Here is a 27,452-nt window from a genome sequence, read left to right on the forward strand (position 1 = left end):
ACAGTAACCCAAACCGGGGGTCGAACGTGGGTCCCTGGTAGTGTGAGGCAGCAGTGCTGACCACCGATAGGATCAGGTGCTCAGGTTTCTGAAGAGAAACTTCCATCTACAACCGTTTGACTAAGAGGCAAGACCCACTGAACACAGCTATCTTACTTGAGATCTGATTTGATCATCAAACTACATGCGCTGTGCAATAAACAGGCATCAGTGTGACTCATTGGTCACACAACTGAAGTTGGCAGATGCAAGTTAAAGCCATTTGTAGAGCTTAAGCATGCCAGTTGCAATTTTAATACAACAGATCCACTCACATATATTCCTCACCCTGACTGTCCACAATTGGTGTCATTCCCTCCTCTTTCCACAATCCATTTCCCCATACAGCATGGAAACAGGTCCTTTAGCCCAACTTGTCCATGCCGCCTTTTTTTTTAAATCACTAAGCTAAAACCAATTGCCCGTGTTTGGCCCGTATCCCTCTACACCCTCTTACTCATGTAACAATCTAAATGCTTTTTAAAAGACAAGATTGTATCCATCTCTAATACTACCTCTGGCAGCTTGTTCCAGACTCCCACCACCCTCTATGTGAAAAAGTTGCCCCTCTGGATCCTTTTGTATCTCTCTCCTCTCATTTTTAACCTATGCCCTCTGGTTTTAGACTCCCACACTTTTGGGAAAAGATATTGACTATCTAATTGATCTATGCCCCTCATTATTTTATACATCTCTATAAGGTCACCCGTGCGCTCCTGAGAAAAAAGGCCCAGTCTATCCGGTCTCTTATAACTCAAACCATCAAGTCCTGGTAGCATTCACATAAATCTTTTCTGCGCTCTTTCTAGGTTAATAATGTTCTTTCTATATTTTCCAGCATGTTCTTGTTTGTGTTTCAGGAGAGGACTGTTCTAGTCAAACTAGTCAATGTGCAGTCAGCACATTGGTTAGTGTGCTCCGTCGCTATGGGTTCTGAGGAAATCAAATTTAGAAAATAGTGGTAAAACAGAAAGGACCTGCAATGTTCAGCGTTAAGTGTTTAATCAATTGCTGCATGTTTAGACTCACATCAGGTCCCAGTCCAGCTGGTTCTCCTCAATATCTTCCATGAGCTTTGTTATTCTTCTTTGAAAATGTGGCTGAAACCTATTGTCATCTTCTAAGACGAGGGCCTTCTTCAGTCCTCGGTCGATAACCTGAATGATAGAGACAGAACTTTTAAAACTATGTTGGGGGATTAGCAGGGTAAATGAGAGTTACGGGAAGAGGGACTGAGTGGGATTGTGGCTGAATGGCTTCTTCTGTACTGTAGGGATTCTATGATTCTGAACTGTGGGTTTACCTCTGACAGTCTCTTCTGCAGCAAGAACCAGGACAAAACATTGAAGTCTGCAATAGAACTGCTCCCCAAAAATTTACTTAATCATAAAACGAATTAGATGCTCCCACACAATGTCCATGTAAAATATCTGATATAACTGAATCAAACCTGTAGCTTTCCTCATAACAATTGCTTCTCAACGGTTCTATCTTTCACACATATCCATGATAATAGAAGGTGTAGTTCTGAAATTGTATCTACTGCAGGGGAATCAGGTTGGCGTAATGTACTAAAGTTTTGAGCTTGTATATAATAAAGCAGAGAGATTTGGAATAGTACATATAATGCCTCATAAGTAATTTCATTTAATCATTGGAAGGCAAACACACCCCGCACACGGAGGAAGAATTTCCCCCAATAGCAGCCCCTGCATACATCCTAGTGATCAGCTGCCCACCATCTCACTCACAGATGGTGAAAATTATGAGAAAACCATCATAAGTGGTTATGATGCCTGGATCCCAATTATCAGGGCCAGGACCAGGACCAGGACCAATTGGCATCCTTGGGACTTGTTGTTGGGGGGGAGGGGGATGGGGGCAGAAGCATCGCAGGAGGCCATTGACCATTGAATCAGGTACTCATCCACTCTGGGTAAGAACCTGACTTGGCCAAGCATAGCGGGCTGGGAGACATGCAATGGGTTTGATGCCCAGCAAGAATCCCTACCTGGCCCTCATGCCCAATTCAACGGGCCACCAGGAATCCCGACTCGGGCATCCCTGGAGAATGGCTCGCCTTAATTAACAAACTCCTGCTGTCATTACTTGCAATTCCTTAGACACAACATATCTTCTGGCTGCAATTCCCAGTTATTTAATTACTGAGGGCAGTGACAATTTGTCTGGGCTTCCATACCTGTTCATGTAAAATGTGGGAAATGACATTTTTATCCCATTCATTTTGAAAGTGTGTGACGACAGGTGCTTTGTCCAACACTGTCAAAACAGACAGTTAATTGTACACCAAGCATTGGGGAAAAAAATGTTCATTCACTTGCATAAGTTATGTCATGTCTTGTTAGCTCAGTACATGTGTATCAGGAAATGTCATCATAACTGAGGAATTACTATCTAAGATCATAAGCGGCAGTGCTGGAGGGGCTGGGAGATTTGTCCATCATGCCCCATTGTACAAATGATACAAATCAACCAAGCAAAAACCATTTTATCCTCAGATGGAGAGATCATATCTGATTCTGTTTTGGCTGGTGTCCAATCACTGTACTGTTCTCGTTATCCAAATTAAATACACATTTGATTACAGCTTTGAGATTCACGCTGAGATTGAAAAGATCAGTTTTCTGGTAGTGGGTCTATAAAATGGCTAACAGCTGCAAGCCAAACTAATGATCTTGCAGGATTGATGTTCACTTTTCTGTTGGTTCAAAAAGCTTTCCACGATGAGTTATGTGCAAGAGGTCTGAGCTGCACTGCAGAACTGCATAGGCAGAATGTGTACTGAATAGCCTTGGCAGGTTTTATAAGGAGACTTATAACTCATGATAATGATGGCATAAAAACTGATGGTATAAAATTACAATCGGTGTCAGAACAGGAAGAAAAGGTTGCCATCTGAAAGATCGGTGAGCATTTATAGTATTGTGCTGGAGGATGAAGGGGCAGCACGGTGGCACAATGGTTAGCAATCTGCCTCACAGCACCAGGGACCCAGGTTCGATTCCTGGTTTGGGTGACTGTGTGGAGTTTGCATGCTCTCCCTGTGTCTACGTGTGTTTCCTCCAGATGCCCTGGTTTCCTCCCGTAGTCCAAAAACGTGCAGATTAGGTGGATTAGCCATGGTAATTGTTCAGGTTACTGCGATAGGATGGGGGTGGGTCTGGGTAAGATGCTTTTTCGGAGAGTCGATGTAGACTTGATGGGCTGAATGGCCTCCTTTTGCACAGTAGGCCTTTATTTCTGAATTATGTTTCAATATCAGCAGTATAAGATAGCCAGATGTATTTACCTCAAGTCACGGAACATTTTTAAGCACTGGGAACTTTAATAGAATGTTTGGAGGTTGACAAATACACCTTTATGCATCGATGGAGCCTTGAAATAGGTGGATCTGTACATGGGGATCCATGTTCTTACCTCTTTCCAGATGTAATAATGACTCAAGAAGCAGCCTATTTCTCCCTGTGTCAGTATTCTTCCTGAGTAAGGGTCATGGTACCCTGGCAACATTTCAATGTTGAGGGCTTTCAGGCGGCTTGTGTTAAGGGCTCTGTCAATACAAAACATCTGTCACATTATGGTACTCTATTTCTGAGTTGGGTTACGGAAAAAACCCTCCACGGTGTGAAACAACCTGAAATGACACCAGAGCCTGTGGCTTTTCACATCATCATTATGTCCCAGTTCTACTGCACCATCAAATGGAAATTTTGGATGTAAACCTCTCAATCTTATATTCTGGGTTTTTTGAAAGAAGCCTAGTTACATGTTACCATAATGTTTGAGGCACATGAATCAATCTGAGCTCCAGTTTCCTCCCACAGTCCAAAGATGTTCAGGGAAGGCTAGGAGGATTAGCAGGGTAAATGCATGGGGGTAAGTGAATGGTGGCATCCCAACGCTGGCATCTCCACATCATGACGGTAAGGGAATGGGGCAGGGAGAAAGGATGGGCCTGTGTAAGATTCTCTGTCAGAGTGTTGGTGCAGACTTGATGGGGCAAACAGCATCCCTCTGCACTGTGGGGAATCTATGATTTGGGTATGAAGAACAAAGTGGAGTGACTAAATTAAAGGAGACAATTCTACAAGGGGGACAGGGACAGTGGGAACTGGAGGTATGTTATTGAAGGTGACAGGGCAGGTTAAAAATCAGTTTAAACAAACAGCAGCATGGGCTTCATAAGTAGGGATGTAGAATCCAAAACAGGAGTTATAATGAGCTTGTATAAAATACTGGTTTGGCCTCAACGGGAATATTGGGCTGAATTTTACCGCTTCGCCTGCCCAGAATCAGGGTGGGTGGGGCTTGCAGAATGGCATTTTCCATTGGCCTCGGATGAGATCTTATGAGCCTCAGGGGGTGAGGTGGTAAAATTTTGGCAACTGTGTCCAATTTTTCGACATCACACTTTAGGAAGGATGTGAGTCCGTCTAAGGGTAGAGAAAGGATTCACAAGGACGGTTCCTGGGATGAGGAAATTCAGGTAGGGGACTGATTGGAAAAGATGAGGCTGATTTCCTTGGAGAAGAGAAGATGAAGAGATATGATGAGGTGTTCCCAATCATGATCAGTCTGAGCAAAGTAGATAGAAAGAAACTGTTCCCATTGGAGGAAAGGGCCAGAAGTCAGAGGACACTGATTAAAGTATGGCAAAAGGAGCAATGGCAACATGAGGAAATTCTTTTTATACAGGGAGTGGTTAAATAGGGAATGCACTGCCTGAGACCGTGGTGGAGACAGGTTCATCTGTGGCTTTTAAACTATAGAACATAGAACATAGAACATTACAGCACAGTACAGGCCCTTCGGCCCTCGATGTTGCGCCGACCAGTGGAACCAATCTAATGACCCACTAACCTGAACTATTCCAATATTATCCATATGCCTATCCACTGACCACTTGAACGCCCTTAAAGTTGGCGAGTCCACAACTGCTGCAGGCAGGGCATTTCACGCCCTTACTACCCTCTGAGTAAAGAACCTACCTCTGACATCTGTCCTATAACTACCCCCCTTAATTTAAAACTATGTCACCTCATATTAGCCATCACCATCCGAAGAAAAAGGCTCTCACTGTCCACCCTATCCAATCCTTTGATCATCTTGTATGCCTCAATTAGGTCACCTCGCAACCTTCTTCTCTCTAATGAAAATAACCTCAAGTCCTCAGCCTTTCCTCATAAGACCTTCCCACCATACCAGGCAACATCCTGGTAAACCTCCTCTGCACCCTTTCCAATGCCTTCACATCTTTCTTATAATGCAGTGACCAGAACTGTACGCAATACTCCAAGTGCGGCCGCACCAGAGTTTTGTACAGTTGCAACATGACCTCACGGCTCCGAAATTCAATCCCTCTACCAATAAAAGCTAACACACCGTACACCTTCTTAACAACCTTATCAACCTGGGTGCCAACTTTCAGGGAACTATGCACATGTACCCCGAGATCTCTCTGCTTGTCAATACTACTAAGAGTCCTTCCATTAGCCCTATATTCTGTACTCCTGTTACTCTTACCAAAGTGAATCACCTCACACTTTTCCGTATTAAACTCCATTTGCCACCTCGTGGCCCAGCTCTGCAGCTTATCTATGTCTCTCTGCAAACTGTAACATCCATCCTCACTGTCTACAACTCCTCCAACTTTGGTGTCATCAGCAAATTTACTAATCCATCCTTCTACACCCTCATCTAGGTCATTTATAAAAACGACAAACAGCAGTGGCCCCAGAACAGATCCTTGAGGTACACCACTTGTAACTGAACTCCAGGTTGAATATTTCCCATCAACTACTACCCTCTGTCTTCTATCAGCTAGCCAATGCCTGATCCAAACTGCTAAATCACCCTCAATCCCCTGCATCTGCATTTTCTGCAGTAGCCTACCATGGGGAACCTTTTCAAATGCTTTGCTAAAATCCATATGCACCACGTCAACTGCTTTACCCTTATCCACCTCTTTGGTCACCTTTTCAAAAAACTCGATGAGGTTTGTGAGGCACGACCTACCCTTCACAAAACCGTGTTGACTATCCGTAATCAATTTATTTCCCTCTAGATGATTATAAATCCTATCCCTTATAATTCTTTCAAAAACTTTGCCCACAACAGAAGTAAGGTTCACCGGTCTATAAGTCCCAGGATAGTCTCTACTCCCCTTCTTGAACAAAGGGACAACATTTGCTATTCTCCAGTCTTCCGGCACTAGACCTGTAACCAATGACAACATGAAGATCAAAGCCAAAGGCTCTGCAATCTCCTCCCTAACCTCCCAGAGAATCCTAGGGTAAATCCCATCCGGCCCAGGGGACTTATCTATTTTCACACTCTCAAGAATTGCCAACACCACCTCCTTATGTACCTCAATCCCGTCTCGTCTACTACCTGGTATCGCAGTATTCTCCTTGACTACACTGACTTTTTCCTGCGTGAATACTGACGAAAAATACTCATTCAGTGCCTCTCCTATCTCTTCAGGCCCCACGCACAACTTCCCACTGCTGTCTCTGACTGGCCCTAATCTTGCCCTAACCAATCTTTTATTCTTGACAGCCCTGTAGAAAGCTTTAGGATTTTTCTTGATCCTGTCTGCCAAGGTCTTCTCATGTCCTCTTCTAGCTCTTCTTAACACTTTCTTTAGCTCCTTCCTGGCTATCCAGTGCCCTAACTCTCCAGTGCCCTAACTGAGCCTTCACGTCTCAACTTTACATCAGCCTCCTTCTTCCTCTTCACCAGAGATTCAACTTCCTTAGTACACCACGGTTCCCTCGCTCGACCACTTCCTCCCTGCCTGACAAGTACTATTTATCAAGGACTCACAGTAGCTGCTCCTTGAATAAGCTCCACATTTCAGATGTTCCCAGCCCCTGCAGTTTCCTACTCCACCCTATGTATCCTAAATCTCTCCTAATAGCCTCATAATTACCTTTCCCCCAGCTATAACTTCTGCCCTTTGGTATATGCCTATCCCTTTCCATCACTAAGGTAAATATAACCGAATTGTGGTCACTATCACCAAAGTGCTCACCTACCTCCAAGTCTAACACCTGGTCTGGTTCATTACCCAGTACCAAATCCAATGTAGCTTCACCTCTTGTTGGCCTATCTACATACTGTGTCAGGAAACCTTCCTGCACACATTGGACAAAAACTGACCCCTCTAATGTGCTTGAACTATAGCTTTTCCAATCGATATTTGTAAAGTTAAAGTCCCCCATAACAGCTACCCTGTTACTTTCGCACCTATCCAGGATCATCTTTGCAATCCTTTCCTCTACATCTCTGGAACTTTTTGGAGGCCTATAAAAAACTCCCAGCAGGGTGACCTCTCCTTTCTTGTTTCTAATCTCAGCCCATACTACCTCAATAGACAGGTCCACATCAAACGTCCTTTTTGCCACCGTAGTACTGTCCTTGACTAACAATGCCACGCCTCCACCTCTTCTACCACCTTCTCTGCTCTGACTGAAACGTCTGAACCCCGGAACCTGCAACAACCATTCCCGTCCCTGCTCTATCCATGTCTCTGTAATGGCCACAACATCGAAGTCCCAGGCACCAATCCAGGCTGCAAGTTCGTTCACCTTACTGTGAACGCTCCTCACATTAAAGTATACACACTTCAAACCACCCTCCCGCCTGCCAATACACTGCTGTGACCTAGAAACCTAATTCATGACCTCCCTATTTTCACCCTCCTGTACATTGGAGCTACAATTCAGGTTCCTATCCCCCCTCTGAATCAGTTTAAACCTCCCTGAATAGCATTGGCAAATTTCCCCACTATGGGTAAGGGTGGGGGAATTACATTAGATATGTTGCATTTGCAGAGAGTCAGCATGGATCCAATGGGCTGAATGGCCTTCTTCTGTGCTACAATCATTCCATGATCCCATGATTATTTAAATCCATTTTCAGCTGGCCATAAGCTGAACCTGATTCTTATTTTGCAATCTCTTTCTATACACATTCTAGCTGGCCAGAGTCACTGCTTTTTTTATGTGTTGTTGAGAATTCCCTTTTTATCCCTGTCCCTACTTGTCACTGGAACCTTGAGCTGAAAGTGAAAATATTGGTAAAATAACAAGGGTGCTATATAAATTATTACCTAAAAATGAGCAGTACTTTGACAATTTTATTTACACATCATTGTAAAGTTAGGGCTGAATTTTCCTAGCCAGGTTTGGAGATGGGGTTGAGGGGCTGGGGGGATGGGAGCTATGTAGGGAATCTGTTGACTATGTGCTAGCAGCCTGTTACTGGGAGGTCGCTGGGACATGGGTGATTCATTTACTTGGAAGTATCAGGAGTATCAGAAGGAATTTCTTCCCTCAGACTGTAGTGAATCTGTGGAATTCTTTACTGCCAACATCTGTAGAGAGTGGGTTGCGAAGTGTGTTCAATGTTTGATTTGGTTTGATTTATTATTGTCACCATGTGTTAATATACAGTGAAAAGTACTGCTCCTTCCTATACAAACTAAACATACTGTTCATAGAGAAAGAAACAAAAGAGTGCAGAATGTGGTGTTACAGTCATAGCTAGGGCGTAGAGAAAGATCAACTTAATGTGAGATAGTTGATATAGATGTCGAGATAGATGTATTTTAATCAATAAAGGAATCAAGGGTTATGGGGATAAGGTGGGAAAGTGCAGTTGAGGATAATCACCTCAGATCAGTCATGATCTCACTGAATGGCCAACATCTTTTGGTCTTATGTTCTAATGGTCACAAGGTATACAGGATTCAACAGCAGCCCAGGCATACTTCTGGAGAGGCCACTCCTCTACCCTGAAGCCCCTCATTGTCCTTTGTCATCTTGTTTACAAGGAAGAGTGAGGCATCACGAGTGCCCTCCATTTCCCTCTTTTGTCAGTGCTCAGCTCTCCCAGCTGGGTTACCGCCCAGGCGTTGTTGATGTTCTTCCTATTGGGCCTCCCACTCCCCTGGTCTACCCTTCATCCTCAATTAGACATCAAACGTGGGGGTGCCAATTAGATGATCCTCTCACAGGAAGTTGCTCCAGCAGGCTCACTGAAACCATGCACAAACTTGATCAGGGCCCCAAATGCACAGGGTAATTCAGCTTGTAAAATTAGTACCGCACAGCTAAAGTAATGTCTATTTATCAAGCATATATAAGAATTGTATAGCGTCTATTTATCACACATATAATAATTGTATTGGAAACTTTAAGTTAATTTTAACTCCCAGCAAGTAGCCCAGGAACCCTGAGTTTTACTGGGAAGCTGGCCCACTTTAACATCTAACCACTTTAACAACCAGGCAGCAACCCAAGTGGAAACAATACCAGAATTTTATGCCCCAACTTTCTCCAATAAATAACATTTTAACAAAAACAGTACACATTGAAGAAAAGCAATAAAAGTTCACTCTTTAACAGGTAAACAGAATCTATATGGAGTTATTGTACATACATTATTTTCTTTAAGCTCAGTACTTACTTCCCATCCACAGCATCTACTATTTTGACGTCAATGTCCTGTTCATAAAGTGTGCGGAGCATTCGTTGTCTCCTGTCTGTTCTGCGTTTGAGGTTTATCATGAAGATCTAAATGCAAGTTCACATGAACTAATTACCAATACTGAATTGGCAGCAATACCTACTATTTTGAGGGCTTTTTTACACCACTGATGTTTTATCCCTTCAATGAAGTACAATGGGAATCTTTTCTTAATACACAAGTGAAACCATCTGCTCTGGTGAAAGGTCATTCAGACTTGAAATGTTGGCTCTATTCTCTCTCCACAGATGTGTCAGACCAGCTGAGATTTTCCAGCATTTTCTGTTTTTGCTTTGAATATTTGCAGTGCTTTGCTTGAAACTAGTCTTTGGAAAATGATTGTGGGTCCAGAATTGGTTAGACCGCATTTGGAGTACTGCATCCAGTTCTGGTCACCTTACTACTGGACGGACGTGGAGACCCTGGAGATAGTGCAGAGGAGGTTTACCAGGTATGGAAGGACTGGGTTATGAGGAAAGATTGGGTAAATTGGGGCTCTTTTCCTTAGAAAGATGGAGATTAAGGGGGGATCTGATAGAGGTGTATAAAATAATGAAGGGTATAGATAGAGTAAATAGTGGCAGGCTTTTTCCTAGATTGGAGACAAATATCACGAGGGGCCACGAGCTTAGGGTGAGGGGGGAGAAGTATAATTTGGATGCTAGAGGGAGGTTTTTCACACAGAGGGTCATGGGGGCATGGAATGCACTACCAAGTAAGGTGGTGGAGGCAGGCATGCTGGACTTGTTTAAGGTTTACTTAGATAGACACATGAGCGAAACAGGGATGGAGGGTTATAGGAGACAGTTTTAAATAAGGGTCAGAGCCTCGGGATGTTCCTTGAAATCTAATGCTACATGTGTTGATGTTTTGTCTCTTTTACTCCGCAGGTGTGTTGGTCCATCTTGTTGTCTAACGAGGGGCATGCACACGGTGGGTCGTGCGTGGGCTGCTCTTGGGTGTTTCAAGAGTGGCCTAGTACTTTGTGTTGTTTGTGTATGCTTAAAACTGGACCAGCAGGTGGGCACCACAACAGCTCAGTGACTATCACTGCTAGCTGTGCAGATACATGGATTTGGGCCTGTGTCTGTGGGAGTTTGCGCATTCTCCCTGTGGTTGCATGAGTTTCCTCCGGGTGCTCCGGTTTCCTCCCACACCCCAAAGATGTGCTCTTAGGCTGATTGTTGTAACAAATTGTCCCTAAATTATTCTCCCCTGAATCTGGTTTCCAATGGGGGTACCATAAGCATAGACACGGGTCAAGGGAGGTGTAGGAAAAATACATTGTTAAGATGGCGGTGCGGGCTCGTTGGGCCGAAGGGCCTGTTTCCCGTGCTGTGTTGTTCTTTGTTCTTTGATCTACTGACCAAGTTAACAATTCTTAGGACGTTCACACCTCCTCTATCCACTTACCAGAGCAAAGGTCTAAGTAATAATGATTCTAAATCAAAGAATTTTATTCTTTTAGGTGGGTGGAAATCATCCCATGGTGTTATTCAACGAAGAGCATGTAAGTTCTTCATATTGGTCATACTCTACCAATCAATGGGCCCAAAGGGATATCACAACACTCCGACAATTGGCGAGTCTGTTGGATTATCACAATATTCTGTGAATCAGTGAGTAAATGGGACTTTTGCAATCTTCCTTCACCAAGAAGTTAGTAGGATTAGTGCATGACACCTGCCAATTAACCTAGTAAATACCTCTAGCTCTGCAATTTTAGTGGTCAGATGTGGGATGGTATACATAATGTATGCAATTGCAAACACATTTATTGCAAACACATTTATTGCACAAAGCCTTGAGAAATCAATTTGCCACTTTGCTGATTTTATCGGTGGTACCGCCCAATATTTTATCATTATCAGGAAGCAACACTTATGACATGTTTGCTACACTGGTTGGCACGGTGGCACAATGGTTAGCATTGCTGCCTCACAGCACTAGGGACCTGGGTTCGATTCTTGACTTGGGCTCACTGTCTGTGTGGAGTCTGCACACTCTGCCTGTGTCTGCGTGGGTTTCCTCCGAGTGCTCCGGTTTCCTCCCATAGTCCGAAAGATGTGCTGGTTAGGTGCATTGGCCATGTTAAATTCTTCCTCAGTGTACCCAAACAGGTGTCGGAATGTGGCGACTACGGGATTTTCACAATAACTTCAATGCAGTGTTAACGGAAGCCTACTTGTGACAGTAATAAATAAATTTTAAACTAGGTGATAGGTTTTGGCATGGTGGTGGTGCAGGATGGGTGACAGTAATGGAACAGCTGGTATATGGGCATTTCCTGAGCTCCATGCCATATGTAAGGCCCCAGTCGTGATCACTGGAAGCTCATTCAGATGGACAGGCTGCCCAGTGCATTCTCAGCTCCCCATCAGGGCCATTTTTGGCAATGGCTTCAATGAGGGCAGATAAGTGAATATCCATGATTCTGTAAGGGTAATGGAGAGTGATACTGGCTGCTGAAACACATAGATGCAGTGCCACAGCATAGTCAGAAATAGGTCTCTCATTGCAATTTTCCCTCAATCACATTTCCCCATCTCTGCCATACTGTTGGAGGTACCTAGCCATTGCTTGGGTGCAAGAGCAGATCAGGTCATTTGCCTTACGTTGCACTTACACCACATTGGCCATACTCCACCAATCAATGAGCCCAAAGGGATTTCACAATACTCCGACAATTGGTGAGTCCATTGAATTATCACAATATTCTGTGAATCAATGAGTAAATGGGACTTTTGCAACTTTCCTTCATCAAGGAGTTAGTAGGATTAGTGCACGACTCTTGTCAATCAACCTAGCAAATATCTCTAGCTGTACAGTTTTAGTGGTCGGATGTGGGATGGTATATACAATGTATGCAATTGCAAATACATTTATTGCAAACTCATCTATTGCACAAAGCCTTGAGAAATCAATTTGCCACTTTATTGATTTTATTGTTGGTACCGCCCAATACTTTATCATTATCCAGGAAGCAATACTTATGACAAGTTTGCCACCCTGGGCGGCACAGTGGCACAGTGGTGAGCACTGCTGCCTCATAGCACCGGGGACCTGGGTTCGATTCCTGACTTGGATCAGTGTGTGTGTGGAGTCTGCACATTCTTCCCATGTCCACATGGGTTTCCTCCGGGTGCTCTAGTTTCTTCCCACACGCCAAAGATGTTGGGTTAGGTGGATTGGCTGTGCTAAATTGCCCCTTAGTGTTAGGGGGACTAGTTAGGTTAAATACTTCGGGTTGTGATGATAGATGCTGGGTGGGATTGTGGTTGATGAGCTGAATGGCCTCCTTCTGCGCTGTAAGGATTCTATGATTCTATAAAATGCAGATCCTCCCTGTGGGGAGAGGCAGGGGAATCCAGTAGAAAATGAAACTTGCTATTTAGCACATTCCTACATGCCTCATCAAGCTCTTGTTTGTTGCTGTTAAGGTTTGAGGCAATTAAGTTTGAGTGTTTTGCAGGATTTGCATGGGTGATATATTCAATTGTAACTAATGTGATAGAATTTCACACATAGCAATTTTATGGATGCAGTATTATGAGCAATGAAAGAAAAATGCTACATTAGCTATTACATTTACAGGGAGCTAAGGGATCAATTTAGATTCAATCTGAATTCACTACTGTTAAGCCAACAATATAAATTGCATCCATTAATTAACCAGTTCATTAGTCAGACCTTTCTTAAATTAATGGAATGATTTTGGTTCCAAAATTTCTCAAACTCATTTCCAGATGCAAAACAATTAAGGGCCAAGCTAATGCTTCATGCACCATTCTATTTATAATAGCACCTCCATTGGACCTTCCAAATCCAATGGCAAGAAAGACAGTTTAATAGGGGGCAATTTTATTGTTATTATTCCTAAGATATTGCAAACTCATCTTGACTGATAAAGGCTATCAATATGTTCATTTTGGTACTATATCATGCTTTTGAAGCTGGCCTTTACTTCCTATAAATAACCTTTTCCATCAATAATCTTATGTTAACATAGTTTTTATGCTATTATTACTATATTGTTGTAGCTAAAATAGTCGTGGATGATTTTAACATTGAAACATAGAAAATAGGAGCAGGGGTAGATTGTCTGACCCTTTTAGTCATTATGATCATGGCTGGTCATCCATCTCAATAGCCTGATCCCACCATTCCCCCGATATCCTTTGATCCCCTTCACTCCTTCTTGAAGGCATATTAAGCTTTGGCCTCAACTGCTTTCTGTGGTAGTGAACGCCAGAGGCTTTCCACCCTCTGGGTGATGACATTTCTCCTCATCTCAGTCCTAAAACGTTTGCCCCATATCCTTAAACTGTGACCCCCGGTTCTGAACTCACCTGCACCCCCGCCACCCTCCCCCCACCACCCCCGTCATTGGGAACATCCTTCCTGAACCTGGCCTGTCTAGTCCTGTTAGAATTTTATAAGATTTTGAGATCTCCCCCGTATTCTTCTGAACTCCAGCGAGTATAATCCTAACAACTCAATCTCTCCTCATATGTCAGTACCACCATCCCAGGAATCAGTCTGGTAAACCTTCGCTACAAGAACATCCTTCCTCAGATAAGGAGACCAAAACTGTACACAATATTCCAGGTGTGACCTCACCAAGATCCTGTATAATTTCATCAAGACATCCCTGCTCCTGCATTCGAATCCTCTCACTATGAAAGCTAACATTTTCCTTCTTCACCCCCTGCTGCACTTGTATGCTTACTTTCAGCAACTGGTGTGCAAGGACACCCAGTTGCACATTCCACTCTCTTAATCGATAGGCATTCAGATAATAACCTGTCTTCCTGTTTTTGCTACCAAAGTGGATAACCTTATATTTATCCACATTATATTGTATCTGCTATGCATTTGCCCACTTACTAATTTGTCCAAATCACACTGAAACATCTCTGCATCTTCCATATCCTAACCTTCGCACCCAGGTTTGTGTCATCTGCAAATTTAGAGATATCACATTTATATAAATATATATTGTGAATAGCTGGAGTCCTAGCACTGATCACTGCGGGACTCCATCCCTGGTCACCCTGCAGCTATGTCTCTGTAATCCCAACTATATGATACCTGTTTATATCTGTTTGTGCAATTACTTCATCCACTTTATTGCAAATGCAACACACGTTAAGGCACAAAGCCTTAAGGCTTGGCTTTTTAAAATCATTTGTCCTGTTCCCATTAATTTTCACTGTGGCCCTGTTTGATTCCAGTCCTTGATTTCTCTGCATCAGTTTCCTTATTATCCTTATTGTTTTTTGTTCTTGTTCTTGATTTCCCCCTCTGCTGACCCTTTGCATTGCATCCCATTCCCCTGCCATTTTAGTTTAAATCCTCCCCAATCACGAACAAGTATTCCCCCAATGACATCAGTCCTAGTCCTGCCCAGGTGAAACCTGTTCAATTTGTACTGGTCCCACCTCCCCCAGAACTGATCCCAATGTCCCAGGAATCTGAAATCCTCCCCACTCACACCATCCCTTCAGCCATGTATTTATCCAATATATCCTACTATTTCTACTCTGACCAGCATGTGGCACTAGTAATAATCCTGAGAGCACCATCTTTGAGGTCCTACTTTTCAACTTACTTTTTAACTCCCTATATTCTGCTTTTAGGACTTCATCCTGTTTTTACGTATGTTATTTGTATCAATATGCACCATGACCACTGGCTGTTCACCCCACCACCTCCAGAATGTCTTGCAACCTTCCTAAAACATCCTTGACCTTAGCACCAGGGAGTCAACATACCATCCTGGAGTCACAACAGAACTGCCTGTCTATCCCCTTTACAATTGAATCCTCTGCAACCATTGCACTCCCACACTTTTTAACCTTCCCCTGAGCAGCAGAGCCAACCATGGTGTAACAAAATTGGTAGTTGTTGCTCTCTCCTGAGAGGCGATTCTCCTCAACAGTATCCAAGTGGGTATGTCTGCTTTGCAGGGGAATAGTCACAGGGAATTCCTGCACTGGCTGCCAATACCTCTTGCTCTGTCTGGCAGTCGCTCATTCCCTTTCTGCCTGTGAAGATTGAGCCTGCAGTGTGACCACCTCTCAATACGTACTATCCACGATACTCTCCACCTCACAGTGTGAAGTAAGATTAAAATCCTATTACATTCCTGAAAGATTATTATCTTTGTGGAATGATCGGTTGGCACATAATTTCATTCTGAGCAATAGTTTGTACGTGCTGAAGCTAACTTAGACCCAAAGCGTGGGAATTTTCCCATCATGGAATCATAGCAGGCAGGGACGGAACACACATTGGTCTGTTGGCCTCGGGTGAGATTTTCTGGTCTTGGGGCGACTGCGGCCAGATAATTATGGCCAAATTCTACTAATTAGGTTCTGGTTCGGTACAGCAAAGACTGTTCAAAAAAAAAAGCTGGCAGTTTTCATTCTAACTCTTCATGGTCTTTCATACTTTAATAATTGTTCAGCAAAGGCTATGCAGCCCTTTCTCTCACCTCATCGAATCCCATCTTGTCTGCATGTCTGACAGGTGCAGAAACATTTTTGGAAGGTTCCAGGGGAGGATGGTCAACTGCAAAACAGACGGGCAACTAAAAGTGCGCACATTTCATTGTGGTTTATATCTTGTCAGTGTAACCAAATAAACTTTGTATATTCTTTTTAAATGATTGATGATTCATTATGATTTGGTTGAAAATGAAAAAAACTGGAACAATTTATGGCTGGGATTTTCCAGCAGACTAGTCAATTGCCTCTTGATGATCCCAGCAGCAGGTGGGGCTGCAATATTCCACCCGTATTTCAGGAGATGAACTGAATACAAATGTGTTGGAAGGCAGATGAATTGAAATAATGAATGTGTGGTTGATCAAAGTTATCTAATCCTGGGGTTTACTTCTGTCAGTGTGTACTCTCTATTTATTATTTATACACACCAAGCAACAGCCTCAAGGCTCCTTTTCCAGCATCTTCCAAACCCGTGACCTCTACCATCTAGAAGGACAAGGGTAGTAGATGCATAGAAACACTACCCCCTGCAAGTTCCCCTCCAAGTCACACACCATCCTAACTTGGAACTATATCACTGTTCATTCATTGTCACGGCATCGAACTCCCTGCCTGACAACAGTGTGGGTGTCCCCAGGGTCAGTCAGAGGAGAGGCCAGTAGGGCCATTTGGCCTGGGCCTCAAATTTAGTCACTTGTTAATTTTTTTGGCATTTGATAAATTTCACAACTTGTTTTTATGTGCATAAGAGAATATTATAGGAGTGAAAAGTAAGTTTTGCTGTTCCGTATTGTACATCAGCGGCATTTGTGCAGCGTACCCTCCTGCCGAGGGTACAAGTATGTACATATATTAAAGCAGCAGAGCTAGCACACAGTTGAAGTTGTACTATTTATTCACAGTGACTCTTTATAATGGATAATTTTTCAACATAAAGTCCTAAGAATGAAAACTCTGTATTGCAAGCCAAAGGAATTACTTCAAGAAATACTCAAATTTGGACTCTCTGGGGTGCTTCATAATATCACAATTGCATTGGCTATTTCTGTTAGTTTGCTTGCATTAGTGGCTTCAGCTGAAAATACTTTCAATGTGTTGAAGGTGGTAAAGAACTATCACCGTTCAGCCTCGGGACAACAACATTTGAATGGTCTTGCCACGCTTAATATCAACTGTGACATTGCACAAAAGCTAGACTTTTCTTCAATAATTAGCACTTTTGCACAAAGAGAAAACTGTTGGTGCCGACGGCTAGAATATTTGCTGTATATTCAGCCTCTTCAACCAAAAACCTTTTTCTCCATGACTTTCACACTGCACCTGTGGCAGCCTGCCTCTGATTTGCTCGCTCTGTCACAACTTAACCTCTGTAGTCAGTGGGCCGTTCCTTTCAAACACCCCACCAGCACTCCCCAGCTCCAAGTCCAGTCGAGTGGAATGGTTGCCTAGAAGACAGCAACAAGTTCCATGGAGGGAGTTCTCAGCAAACTGCTGGATGGTGTTGAGCAGTGACTTAACATCCTGTACCTACAATCGGCCATTTGTCCAGCTAGCAAGGTCAACAACCTCTCCTGGGATGCTGTGTCTGTGATAGTGAGGGCCAGCTCACTCCATAAGAGGACAGGGCCACAGGGCCACAGGGGTAAGCCAGGGTAAATCTGCACTTGCTAACTCACTCCTCACACCTTCATAAAGATCTCACTTCTACTCACCTCGTGGGGCCCCAACACTTGCCATGACAACCTTGGCCCCACCCACCCCCTTCCCATTATCCTCCCAGTAGTTCCCCTGCTCCTTACATCTCCGCTCCCACTCAGCCCCCGTGCATACTACAGGTCAGACGACTATCTGACCTGGCTCCATGCCTGCTCACATTCTCCCCATCTATCTCATTGCAGGGCAAACTCAGGGTCTGAGTGGGCACAGCCAGCCAGATTGGTGCCTGAGTTCAGGGCCTTTACACCCTTCGAGGAATAAGCTCTTGAGCTGTCTGGAGGGGAGCAGGACTGCAACTGTGCAGAGGGTGAGGTTAGGGCTAAAGGCAAGGGAGAATCCTGAACACATGTGAGTGACCTTCCTCCTATCAGTGTACCGCTGCCCAGCACTGGTACCATTTCCCTTCCACTCAAGCACAATCAGTCGAGAAGCCTGGACCATCCTCATGCCCTCTGGACACCACAGAACTGGGCAGCTTCAAGAGGGACATCTCAGAGAGCAGCACTGAAGGGATGTCACAGCTGTCACTCTGACCATGCCCCTCAGAGCAGATGTTCACATCTCAGTGCATTCAACCGATCTGTATTCTAACCTCACAAGAGAATGAGACGCTGCCACCTCTCATGTCTTGGACGGGGTGACTGATGAGCACTACTACCTTACACCAGGGGCAACTTGTGTGAGACACCATGCAGTAATGGAAAGGTGAATGTGAGCCTTGATGTTCAATGCTTAGGCCACAGTTCCCAAAGGGTTAAGTAGTGGGAGCCAATCGGATGCAGATTCATGCATGTTCCCAATTCCAAATGCCATTGTTGAAGACCAATCCCTCACTGGCACCCTCAAGCCTAGTGAGGGAGGGGGTGGGGGGGGGCATGGTGGTGGGGGGTGGGTGGTGGTCAAGGGCAGCCGCCAGAACCCTAGAGGCTCGTAGCATGAAGGGCCACTAGGGCTTGCAAGCAACCTCACTCTCCACAAATGTTGGGAATGAATACCCCTGCTGCTCCACCCATCCCCACCATCCCTGCCCCAAATTGCACCTGTCTGGTTCCCCAGCATCCTTTCTCGTATGGCCTCAGCAATTGGCACCTTGGAGGGTGATGAAGACCTGAGTGCTAACCTCGGATATCCCCTTTAGAGGTGAGGTCACCGATTCTTGTTTTTATACAGCTGTTGTAGATCGTGCCAGTATGACGTCATGGCAATGTGCAATGAATATTCACGGAGGGGAGAGGAGTCCCAACGGGAGGACTCACTAATAAGACGCTAGTGTATCTAAATTAGGTCCCCGAACTTCCCGGATAGCAACCTCCTTCCATCTGCGATGAGGGGTGTGGAGAATCAGAAATCGTGATCGTGCCAGCGAGAATCACGTTTCCTGGTTCGCCCAGGATTTTATGCTCACATTGCCATTCTAGCTGACGGCTAACATGGGCTCAATATTCTTCTCATGGTGTGAAAGCATGTTTTCAAATGCATACTTAACACTTTAAACACTGCCAGCTCATTAATCCAGGGTGATTATCAAGATGTGCCAAACATGTGAAATATGACCCTCTCTACTGTTATCATAAGTTTGCTATTTTTTATATTTGCAGCATCTGAAGTGGAGATGGAAAGAAATTTGTTGCTCAGTTTTCATCTCGATCTCCAGCCTTTGGCAAATTCCGTCAGGGGTCCCTAATGTCCAACTTAACTAGAGAGGGTCAAAGGTACCTCAATGATTTGTAAAACTGGTAAGCCTCAGGACTGACCCCAGCAGCCCAGTGTGCAAAATGTATCAGATGGTACCGCACCATTCAGATCAAAGGTCCCTGGAGTTGATCCCTGTTTTCTATTGAGTTGACCAACCTCGGTTGTTGCGGGTGTAAGTGCCACACTTGAGCCTCAGCAGCCCCAAGCTACAAACTGGAAAAGTGACATGCTCCAGGCTTAGTGTGCACAGCGACCACCAGTGATGGTGCACCAAGTTAGCTGACACAAAATTAGCTCTGATGCCAATCCAAGGACAGAATTGTCCAAGCGCTCCGTTTTCAAGTTTGCCACTGCCCTACTCATGTATATTTTGTTGGGTTAAATGTCTGTCTTTGACAATGTGAGTCAAATGGAACAGCACAGCAATGGGTGGGAAAGCATCTACTGGTGGAGCTTTCATATTCAGAGTCACCTTTAGTGCAAGAGAGGATTTGGATGGGTCGAAGACTTCTGGGTGTCCCCTGGATGGATTTAATTTAATGAATTCTTTGATTCTTACTGAAGTGGTTTACATTCATGAAGTAAAACTAATTCTGCGTGGCTTTCCTAACTACGTAACTTAATTAAGGTAAGTAGGTGAATAAGTAACTTTGCGTTCCAATTATTTCTCTTATAATAAGCCAGTATTTCACACCTTGCCTGTGATTTGGTGATTCCTTTTTCTGAAATGTTCCACTGCGCATGGAGGATTTAAATTATTTATTAGAAAATGTCTCATGGCTGATACAGATTTTTTTTCTGTCTTTGCCAGCAGACTTACTCATTCTTTCGATAAGAACGTGGACAAAGCTTTCAACATCCTCTTGCAAGGACTGTTGGGCCTTTAATGGGACTGGAAGATAGCCGTAGCGTTCTCTGTTGCATATGTGCATCTGAACCTCTAGAATGAAACAGAAAATAACAGTTAATCAGTATTTGTTATGTTAGAATGTGGAAGAACAAGGATCAAACAATATAAAATTAATTTAGGAGTATTAGATTAGGCGTTACTTGGGTAAACTCACAGTTTGCCAAGCAACATGGTTAATTCCCTTTATGATGTGAATTCACTAGTAAGAAATACTCACATGTAAATTGGTTTTCCAAGGTTCTTGCTATAACACTAGCATGTAAGCATATAATCCTAGCCTTGATAATTAAACTGCAGTCAAATAAAAGAACAAAATGCTTCCAGCCCTATTATCTTGTTGGAACCTTTACCTTAACAAAGCAAAATTGACCAAGATCCAGTTTTCAAGAACCAATTCAAAATATTTTTTAGAAATTCATTATAATAAGTTATCCTTTCACTTATTATGGGATATTGATGAAGGGTAGTCTTGTGATAGGTATACACAAATAGGAAAAATGTAAGTATTAGGCAGAACTCATATATTAGGACATTGTACTTTAGAATTGCGAAAATGGTTACAGGCTAACTGGTAGCCATTTTCACCCAGAAACTTGCACATATATGGACAGTTTAGTTACAAGCAGCTATAATTTTGAAAATAAGCACACACTGTGAAGGAAATTCACAAATAAATCAGTAGAATTTATATACATTTAGGATATCATACTATAGAAATGAGACACATATTCATGGATAGCCATTTTTACCCAGAAACATTAAAACATAAACATGGGCAGCACAAGTTCACAACTCTGGTTCCAACAGGTGTTAAACGGATCTTATCTGTGCCACGCATTAAGTGGCATCAGAGCTTTTCTAGTTCTCTTTGCACTAAGGTGGCATGGTGGCACAGCGGTGAGCACTGCTGCCTCTAAGCACAGGCAGTCAGGTTCAATTCTGGCCTTGGGTCAATATTTGTGTGGCGTTTGCACATTTCCCCCATGTCTGCGTGGGTTTCCTCTAAGTGCTCTGGTTCCCACCTACAGTCTAAAGATGTGTAGATTAGGTTGATTGGCCATGCTAAACTGCTCCTTAGTGTCAGGGACATTAGCAGGGTAAATATGTGAGGTTACTGGGATGGGACCTGCGTGGGATTGTTGTCAATGCTGCTGGATGGGCTGAATGGCCTCATTCTGCACTATATGGATTCAAAAAAGATTTTGGAAAAGATAAGGAAAAGCTCTAAATTCATGTTGAAAGAAACTTAAGGAGAATTTACGATGGTGTTGTTTCTCTTACCTATTGAAAAGACATCAAGGGTGGGAATCTGATTGGGGCCAGTGCAGGGGCAGGGAGACTCGCAATGGGTTTGATGCCATTTTGGTCCTCATGTCTGATTCAACAGGCACCGGGAATCCTGGCTACAGCTAGCGGTCACATAGAATTGCCCCCACTGCATCTGGAATTAATTCCCCCACAATAATCTCCCCTTCAATGTCAGTAAAACAAAGGAGATAGTCAGGAAGTGACAGTGATGAAGTGGAAATGGTTGAGAGCTTCAAGTTTCTAGGTGTCCAGATTACCAACAATCTGTCCTGGTCCCTCCACACTGATGCTATAGTTAAGAAAGCCCACCAATGCCTCTACTTTCTCAGGAGACAAAGGAAATTTGGCATGTCTGTTACAAATCGCACTAATATGTACACATGCATCATCCTTGCTAGATATATCACAGCTTGGTATGGCCCCTGCTTTATCCAAGATTGCAAGAAACTCCAAAAGATCGTGAATGTAGTCCATCTTGCAAACCAGCCTCCCATCCATTGACTCTGTCTATATATCCCGCTGCCTCGGAAAAGCAGCCAGCATAATTAAGGACATCAAGCATCCTGGAGATACCCCTCTTCCACCTTCTTATTCGGGAAAAAGATACAAAATTTTGAAAACATGTAGCAACCGACTCAAGAAGAGCTTCTTCCTTGCTGCCATCAGATTTTTGAATGACTCTATCAAATATTAAGCTGTTCTTTCCCTTCACCTTACCTGTAACTGAAACATTATATTCTACATCCAATCCTTTCCTTCTCCCTGGTGTACTCTATGAATGGGATGTTTTGTCTGTACAGCGCACAAGAAACAATACTTCTCGCTGTATCCCAAGTCATGTGACAATGATAAATCAAATCAAAACAGTCAGTATAATAACTGGGTTCTGTGGTTCTTACTGGTACATTAGCACACGTAAAACTATCTTGCCAGTAAAACTGCAATCATATATAAGAAAGATGGACCTCAAGTCTTATTATTTTGTTGGACGTTGTCCCTTGACTGTTAAGTGACCTCCTGTTTTTAGGAATAAATTTAAAATGACATCTCTTCGAAATTGAATGGGCACCCTCATTATAGATGGTGGTTCTCTCACCAAATGTAGGATATTAATGAATCTATTATTGATCAAATGACCATCATTCACGTAACCAATAACTATACAACCCCAAAATTCATCATGAATATCTCAACTCAATCTTATATCTTCAGATTTCTTCATTAACCTGGTCTGACCCCAGCGAATCTTGCATGTTTGGCAATGATGATAATATATCTTTAATATTTGATGAATATCCTTACTTTGAAATGCTCTTTCTGTAACAAGTCTAAACCTAGGATTCTCATACAGGAAAAAGAATTAGCTATCTTCTTTTCAGGATTCATTTCATTTGCAATTTATGTACAACTGCTTCAATTGCATGATTTCCTATTTTAATGAATTTGTGTGTGTTTAAAATGTACATCATCGCGGTAATAATCCTTCATTTGTAGGTCAAGCAGTGTTTACATCCCACTATGTGTCCTTGGGTCTCGCTGCCTCTGACTAAGGTTGTCGGGGAATTAGTCTTTGAATAATCTTTAAATATTAATAACGGTTGTAAGAAATCACATTGTCTTTTCTTTTGGGGATTTTTCTATGGTGTGATTTATGTTTGCAAGTTTTCTTTTCCTAAAAAATCTGTACAGACTCAAAACTTAATTTCTCCCATTTAATCGTCTGTATTAAAGATTCCTGTTCTCTTATAGTGGGGAAATATTTAGTGGGGATTCATCTAAGCTCTTATAATATCCAGGAAAATTACGATCTAGTTAAAAACAAATCTATCAGGTAATCGGGAAGAAGGATATAATCTCGACAGATGGAGGTTGTTTAGACTCAGTGAATGCACTTATGTGTCCTTGAAACTGACTTCCTCTGGTTGAAGTTGAGGTGGGTTAATGAGGAGTTAGGCCTTATCTCAAATAATCCCAAACTATGTCCAAAAGTGTGCAGGATAGGTGGATTGGCCAGGCTAAATTGGCCCTTACTGCCCAAAAAGATGTTCAGGTTAAGTATATTAGCCATGGTAAATACACAGGGTGATGGGGTTATGGGGACAGGGCAAGAATGGGGAAGGGGAGGATTGGCCCAGGTAAGATGCTCTTTCAGAGAGTTGGTGCAGGGTCAATGGGCCAAATGTCCTTCTTGCACTGTAGCAATTCTATCTAGCGGTTCCATTCTATTCTAAATGGGCAAGGATGGCAATTAACCATGGTATTGTGCCCAAAACATGAATCTGAGTTTTGATGCAGAATCTACATTCATATCTAGACGTGTTTTTTATATTAAGTACAGAAGGAGTGTTTTGCTGACAGTGATTCAAGGATCCGCAACAACAAATCCAATAGAGCTTACATGACAAATTCCCTCAATTCACCATTAGGATCGTGAGAGTGAGTGAGTGAGTGAATGAGTGTGTGTGTGTTTGTGTGTGTGTGAGAAAGTGAGTATGTGTGAGAGAGAGTGTGTGTATTAGAGAATGATTGCATATGAATGATTGTGTGCACGAGAGAGTGAGTGAGTGTGAATGTGTGAGACAAAGTGAATGTGCCTGTGTGTGTGTGTGTGTGTGTGTGTGTGTGTGTGTGGTTCACTCCAGCCCTAGAGTTCTTTCACATCCTCATCTTCACTCCCAGACACAACAGACACTCATGCCCACTCACAGGATTGAAGATGAATGGTTGACACCCTGAGACTGAAATGAGCTGGTCATACTACTCTTGTCCTTTTATCCTCTCATACATCAACTCTAATTGTCTTCTTTGTTCATTACATAATTTAAAAAAAATCAAATTGACTTTTTTTGCTCAGTAAGTTGTTTCTTTATTTCATAGCTGCACTTTTTAAAAATTTATGTTTAATGTTGTGCAAAACCTTATCTGCTCCTTGAGTGGGAAAAAATTGAAACGTGGGTCCTCATACAAATTGGATGAATGGAATAGCGATCAGCGAAACTCCAGGCAGGAACAACATTATCCCCAACAGCAAGCTTCTCGGCCTTTTGGTTAAGATCAAGCACAGGATCAAGTCCAAAATCAGCGTGATGCCTGTTCTTGTCAGCTTGGATCTAGTATGTCCCCTTTGTGGGGAAAATGAATTGGATTCAATTCAAATTTGAATTGGTTTTTGAACCAAGCGAGGAGATGGATGAAGGGCTTGTCCTGTCCACTCTATGCATTGGCTTTGTAACTCTGAGAAAGGACAGTGTCCCCAAGAGAGAAAAACAGAAACCAGATAAAAAGATCAGGGCCAGAATTCTCTCATTCCACCCACCATTGGAATTCTAGCAATCAGGGGGCGGCCCATGTAATGGCCTACTGAAGTCAGGCAGGAATCTCCGGTTTTCAGACGAGTGCGGCCGGAGAATCCCACCCCAGAAGTTGGACCAGCAATAAAACTCAGGGTCCTGAGGATCATAACATTCAGGGTTGGCTACCTGACACCCGACCAGGGCCTCTAGAATTCCCGCATGCCCTGGAAATCCTGTCTACTGAGGCTTTCTTTGATACAAGAGCTAATTACATTATTATGGACTCCAGAATTATAAATCTTGAGTGGGTAGATTTGGGAAGCCCAGTATGTAACATACTGTTGGGGGGATTCGCATGCATTCAAGACACAGACAACTGAATGCTGAAACATTCCCAATGCGGTATAAGGGATCACAGTTATTCTAGAGGCAGGATTCGTACCAGTCTAAACCTGTCCTCTCATTACAGGATGCACCAACCAAAAACACTACTTTAAAATTTCAACCATGCATGAGTACTGACTAAGGTGGCGTTAATACCCTGTGGCAATAAAACTTCATTTGATACAGGTTGGCCCCCCCACCCCAAGCTGCCCCCCACCCCCATACAAACAATGGTGAATTTAAGATCATAAAGTGAAATTGGATCTTCTTAACATCATTAAAGAATTAGAATCATAGAGTCACCACAGAACAGAGAGAGGGCATTTGACCAATCAATCTGAACTGACTCTCCAAAAGAGCATCTTACCCAGGCTCACAGCCTCACACCCCACAACCCTGCGCATTTATCATCTTTTGATACTAAAGTTAAAGTTAAAGTTTACTTATAATGTCACAAGTAAGGCTTACATTAACACTGCAATGAAGTTACTATGAAATTCCCCGAGTCACCACACTCCGGCGCCTGTTTGGGTCAATGCACCTAACCAGCATGTCTTTCAGGCTGTAGGAGGAAACTGGAGCACCTGCATACTAAAGAGCAATTTAGCATGGCCAATCCAGCTAATCCACATATCCTTGGATTGTGGGAAGAAACCAGAACAGCTGGAGAAAACCCATGCAGACATGGGGAGAACTTGCAGACTCCACACAGTGACCCAAGGCCGGAATTGAATCCGGGTACCCTTGTTGGAAGAACAAGGGACAGGATTATCTGTCTCACCTGCAGAAAAATTTCTGGTGGCGGGAGGGAGGGGGGAAAGAGATGAGTCTCCGGCGGGACTGGAAGACCCCACTGGCAAGAAGGGCCAGAATATCCCACCCAAGGGATTCTAGTCAAAATGCCATCTCCAACTAATTCATTCACCAGGTGGGGGATGGAGGCTAGCGATTGATTATAGGGCTCATTAAAATTACAGCCCTGCATAATACACAGCAGCAGAATTCCATGGCCCTGCGATCCATTATCAGGAGAGAACATTATGCTGCAATGACCTTGCTAATGGCTTTTTCTCAGAACTGATTAAAGACACTGATTGGAACAAAGCAGCTATGACTTGCACCAGATAGCTCCCGGTATTGCCGGATTTCAAAATAGCTCTATTGTTTTTTTCTGCCCTGACGTGAATATTTCAAAGGACGCTAAAAATGTTAACACTGAGATATCTGATATTTCCATGTCACATGCTAACCTCAGGAACAACTAGAATCCCTTTTCTTACTTTTGCTGGTTTTCTGATAAACATTAAATAAAATCTCAGTTGGTGTGCGGAGAGGCAGACTTTCTTGGATTGCAAAGAACAGGAAAGAGTGGCAGACTGAGATGGATCGTAAGGAAAAACTAGCCACAGTGCAAGATCCTAAAACCTTGAAGAATTTACAGTTCACTTTGAGGCGTTGCAAGGTTTCTCACACCAGATTTTGGTAAATTCTCGCAGGACCTCCATATGCAAGGGTCCCCAGACAATAATCTGGAGCTGTAACAATTACTCAGAGAAATGAGGAAAGCCATGACCTTGAATAGCGAGACACACCTTAATGCTCACATTGGGATATAACCAAAAATAGCAGTTGCTATGTTTTACAATGGAAAGAAGCATTTTGCCTGTCCAATTTCACTCTTACAATTTCAATAATATTGAGACAATATTACTGAGTAACTGAATCACTAGTTAGGAGTATGGTAGTTCAATGTCTTATTATAACAATGGCACCAATCCGGACTGATCCTGTTATAATCTACACTGCAATCCCTTATTTAAGATCTGTGCTCAAGATGGCTTCTGATGAGACAAAAGCAACAAAAATTTGATATGATAAATGGGCATCATTTTTGAACAATCCTATAATGAATTTTAAGTTCCTGCCACCACTTAGGGAGTTTGTCCATCATCCTGTTCTGGAAGGTAATGCTAGCGAGGAGCAAATTAAAACAAATGCCTATCAGACCCACCTACAGAATACTATCAGTTGGTTCAGGCCATTGGT

The 27,452-nt window shown here is 43.1% G+C and overlaps 1 protein-coding gene across 1 annotated transcript in view; it reads right to left on the reverse strand.

Annotated features, from left to right (window-relative positions):
- Window positions 1-1,064: 1,064 nt before the first annotated feature.
- The window catches only part of LOC145348578 (procollagen galactosyltransferase 2-like), a 58,774-nt gene continuing 32,386 nt past the window's right edge, over window positions 1,065-27,452 (reverse strand). Inside the window, exons 5-9 of the mRNA XM_080196767.1 lie at window positions 20,332-20,451; window positions 16,088-16,164; window positions 9,532-9,638; window positions 3,478-3,610; window positions 1,065-1,196 (exon numbers count right to left, since the gene is read on the reverse strand). Of these exons, the coding sequence (XP_080052893.1) occupies window positions 1,065-1,196; window positions 3,478-3,610; window positions 9,532-9,638; window positions 16,088-16,164; window positions 20,332-20,451 (569 nt within the window). The remainder of the gene's footprint in view (window positions 1,197-3,477; window positions 3,611-9,531; window positions 9,639-16,087; window positions 16,165-20,331; window positions 20,452-27,452) is intronic.

This window comes from Carcharhinus amblyrhynchos, chromosome 9, assembly GCF_965287045.1.
Source record: "Carcharhinus amblyrhynchos chromosome 9, sCarAmb.v2.hapA, whole genome shotgun sequence".
Lineage (NCBI taxonomy): Eukaryota > Metazoa > Chordata > Chondrichthyes > Carcharhiniformes > Carcharhinidae > Carcharhinus > Carcharhinus amblyrhynchos.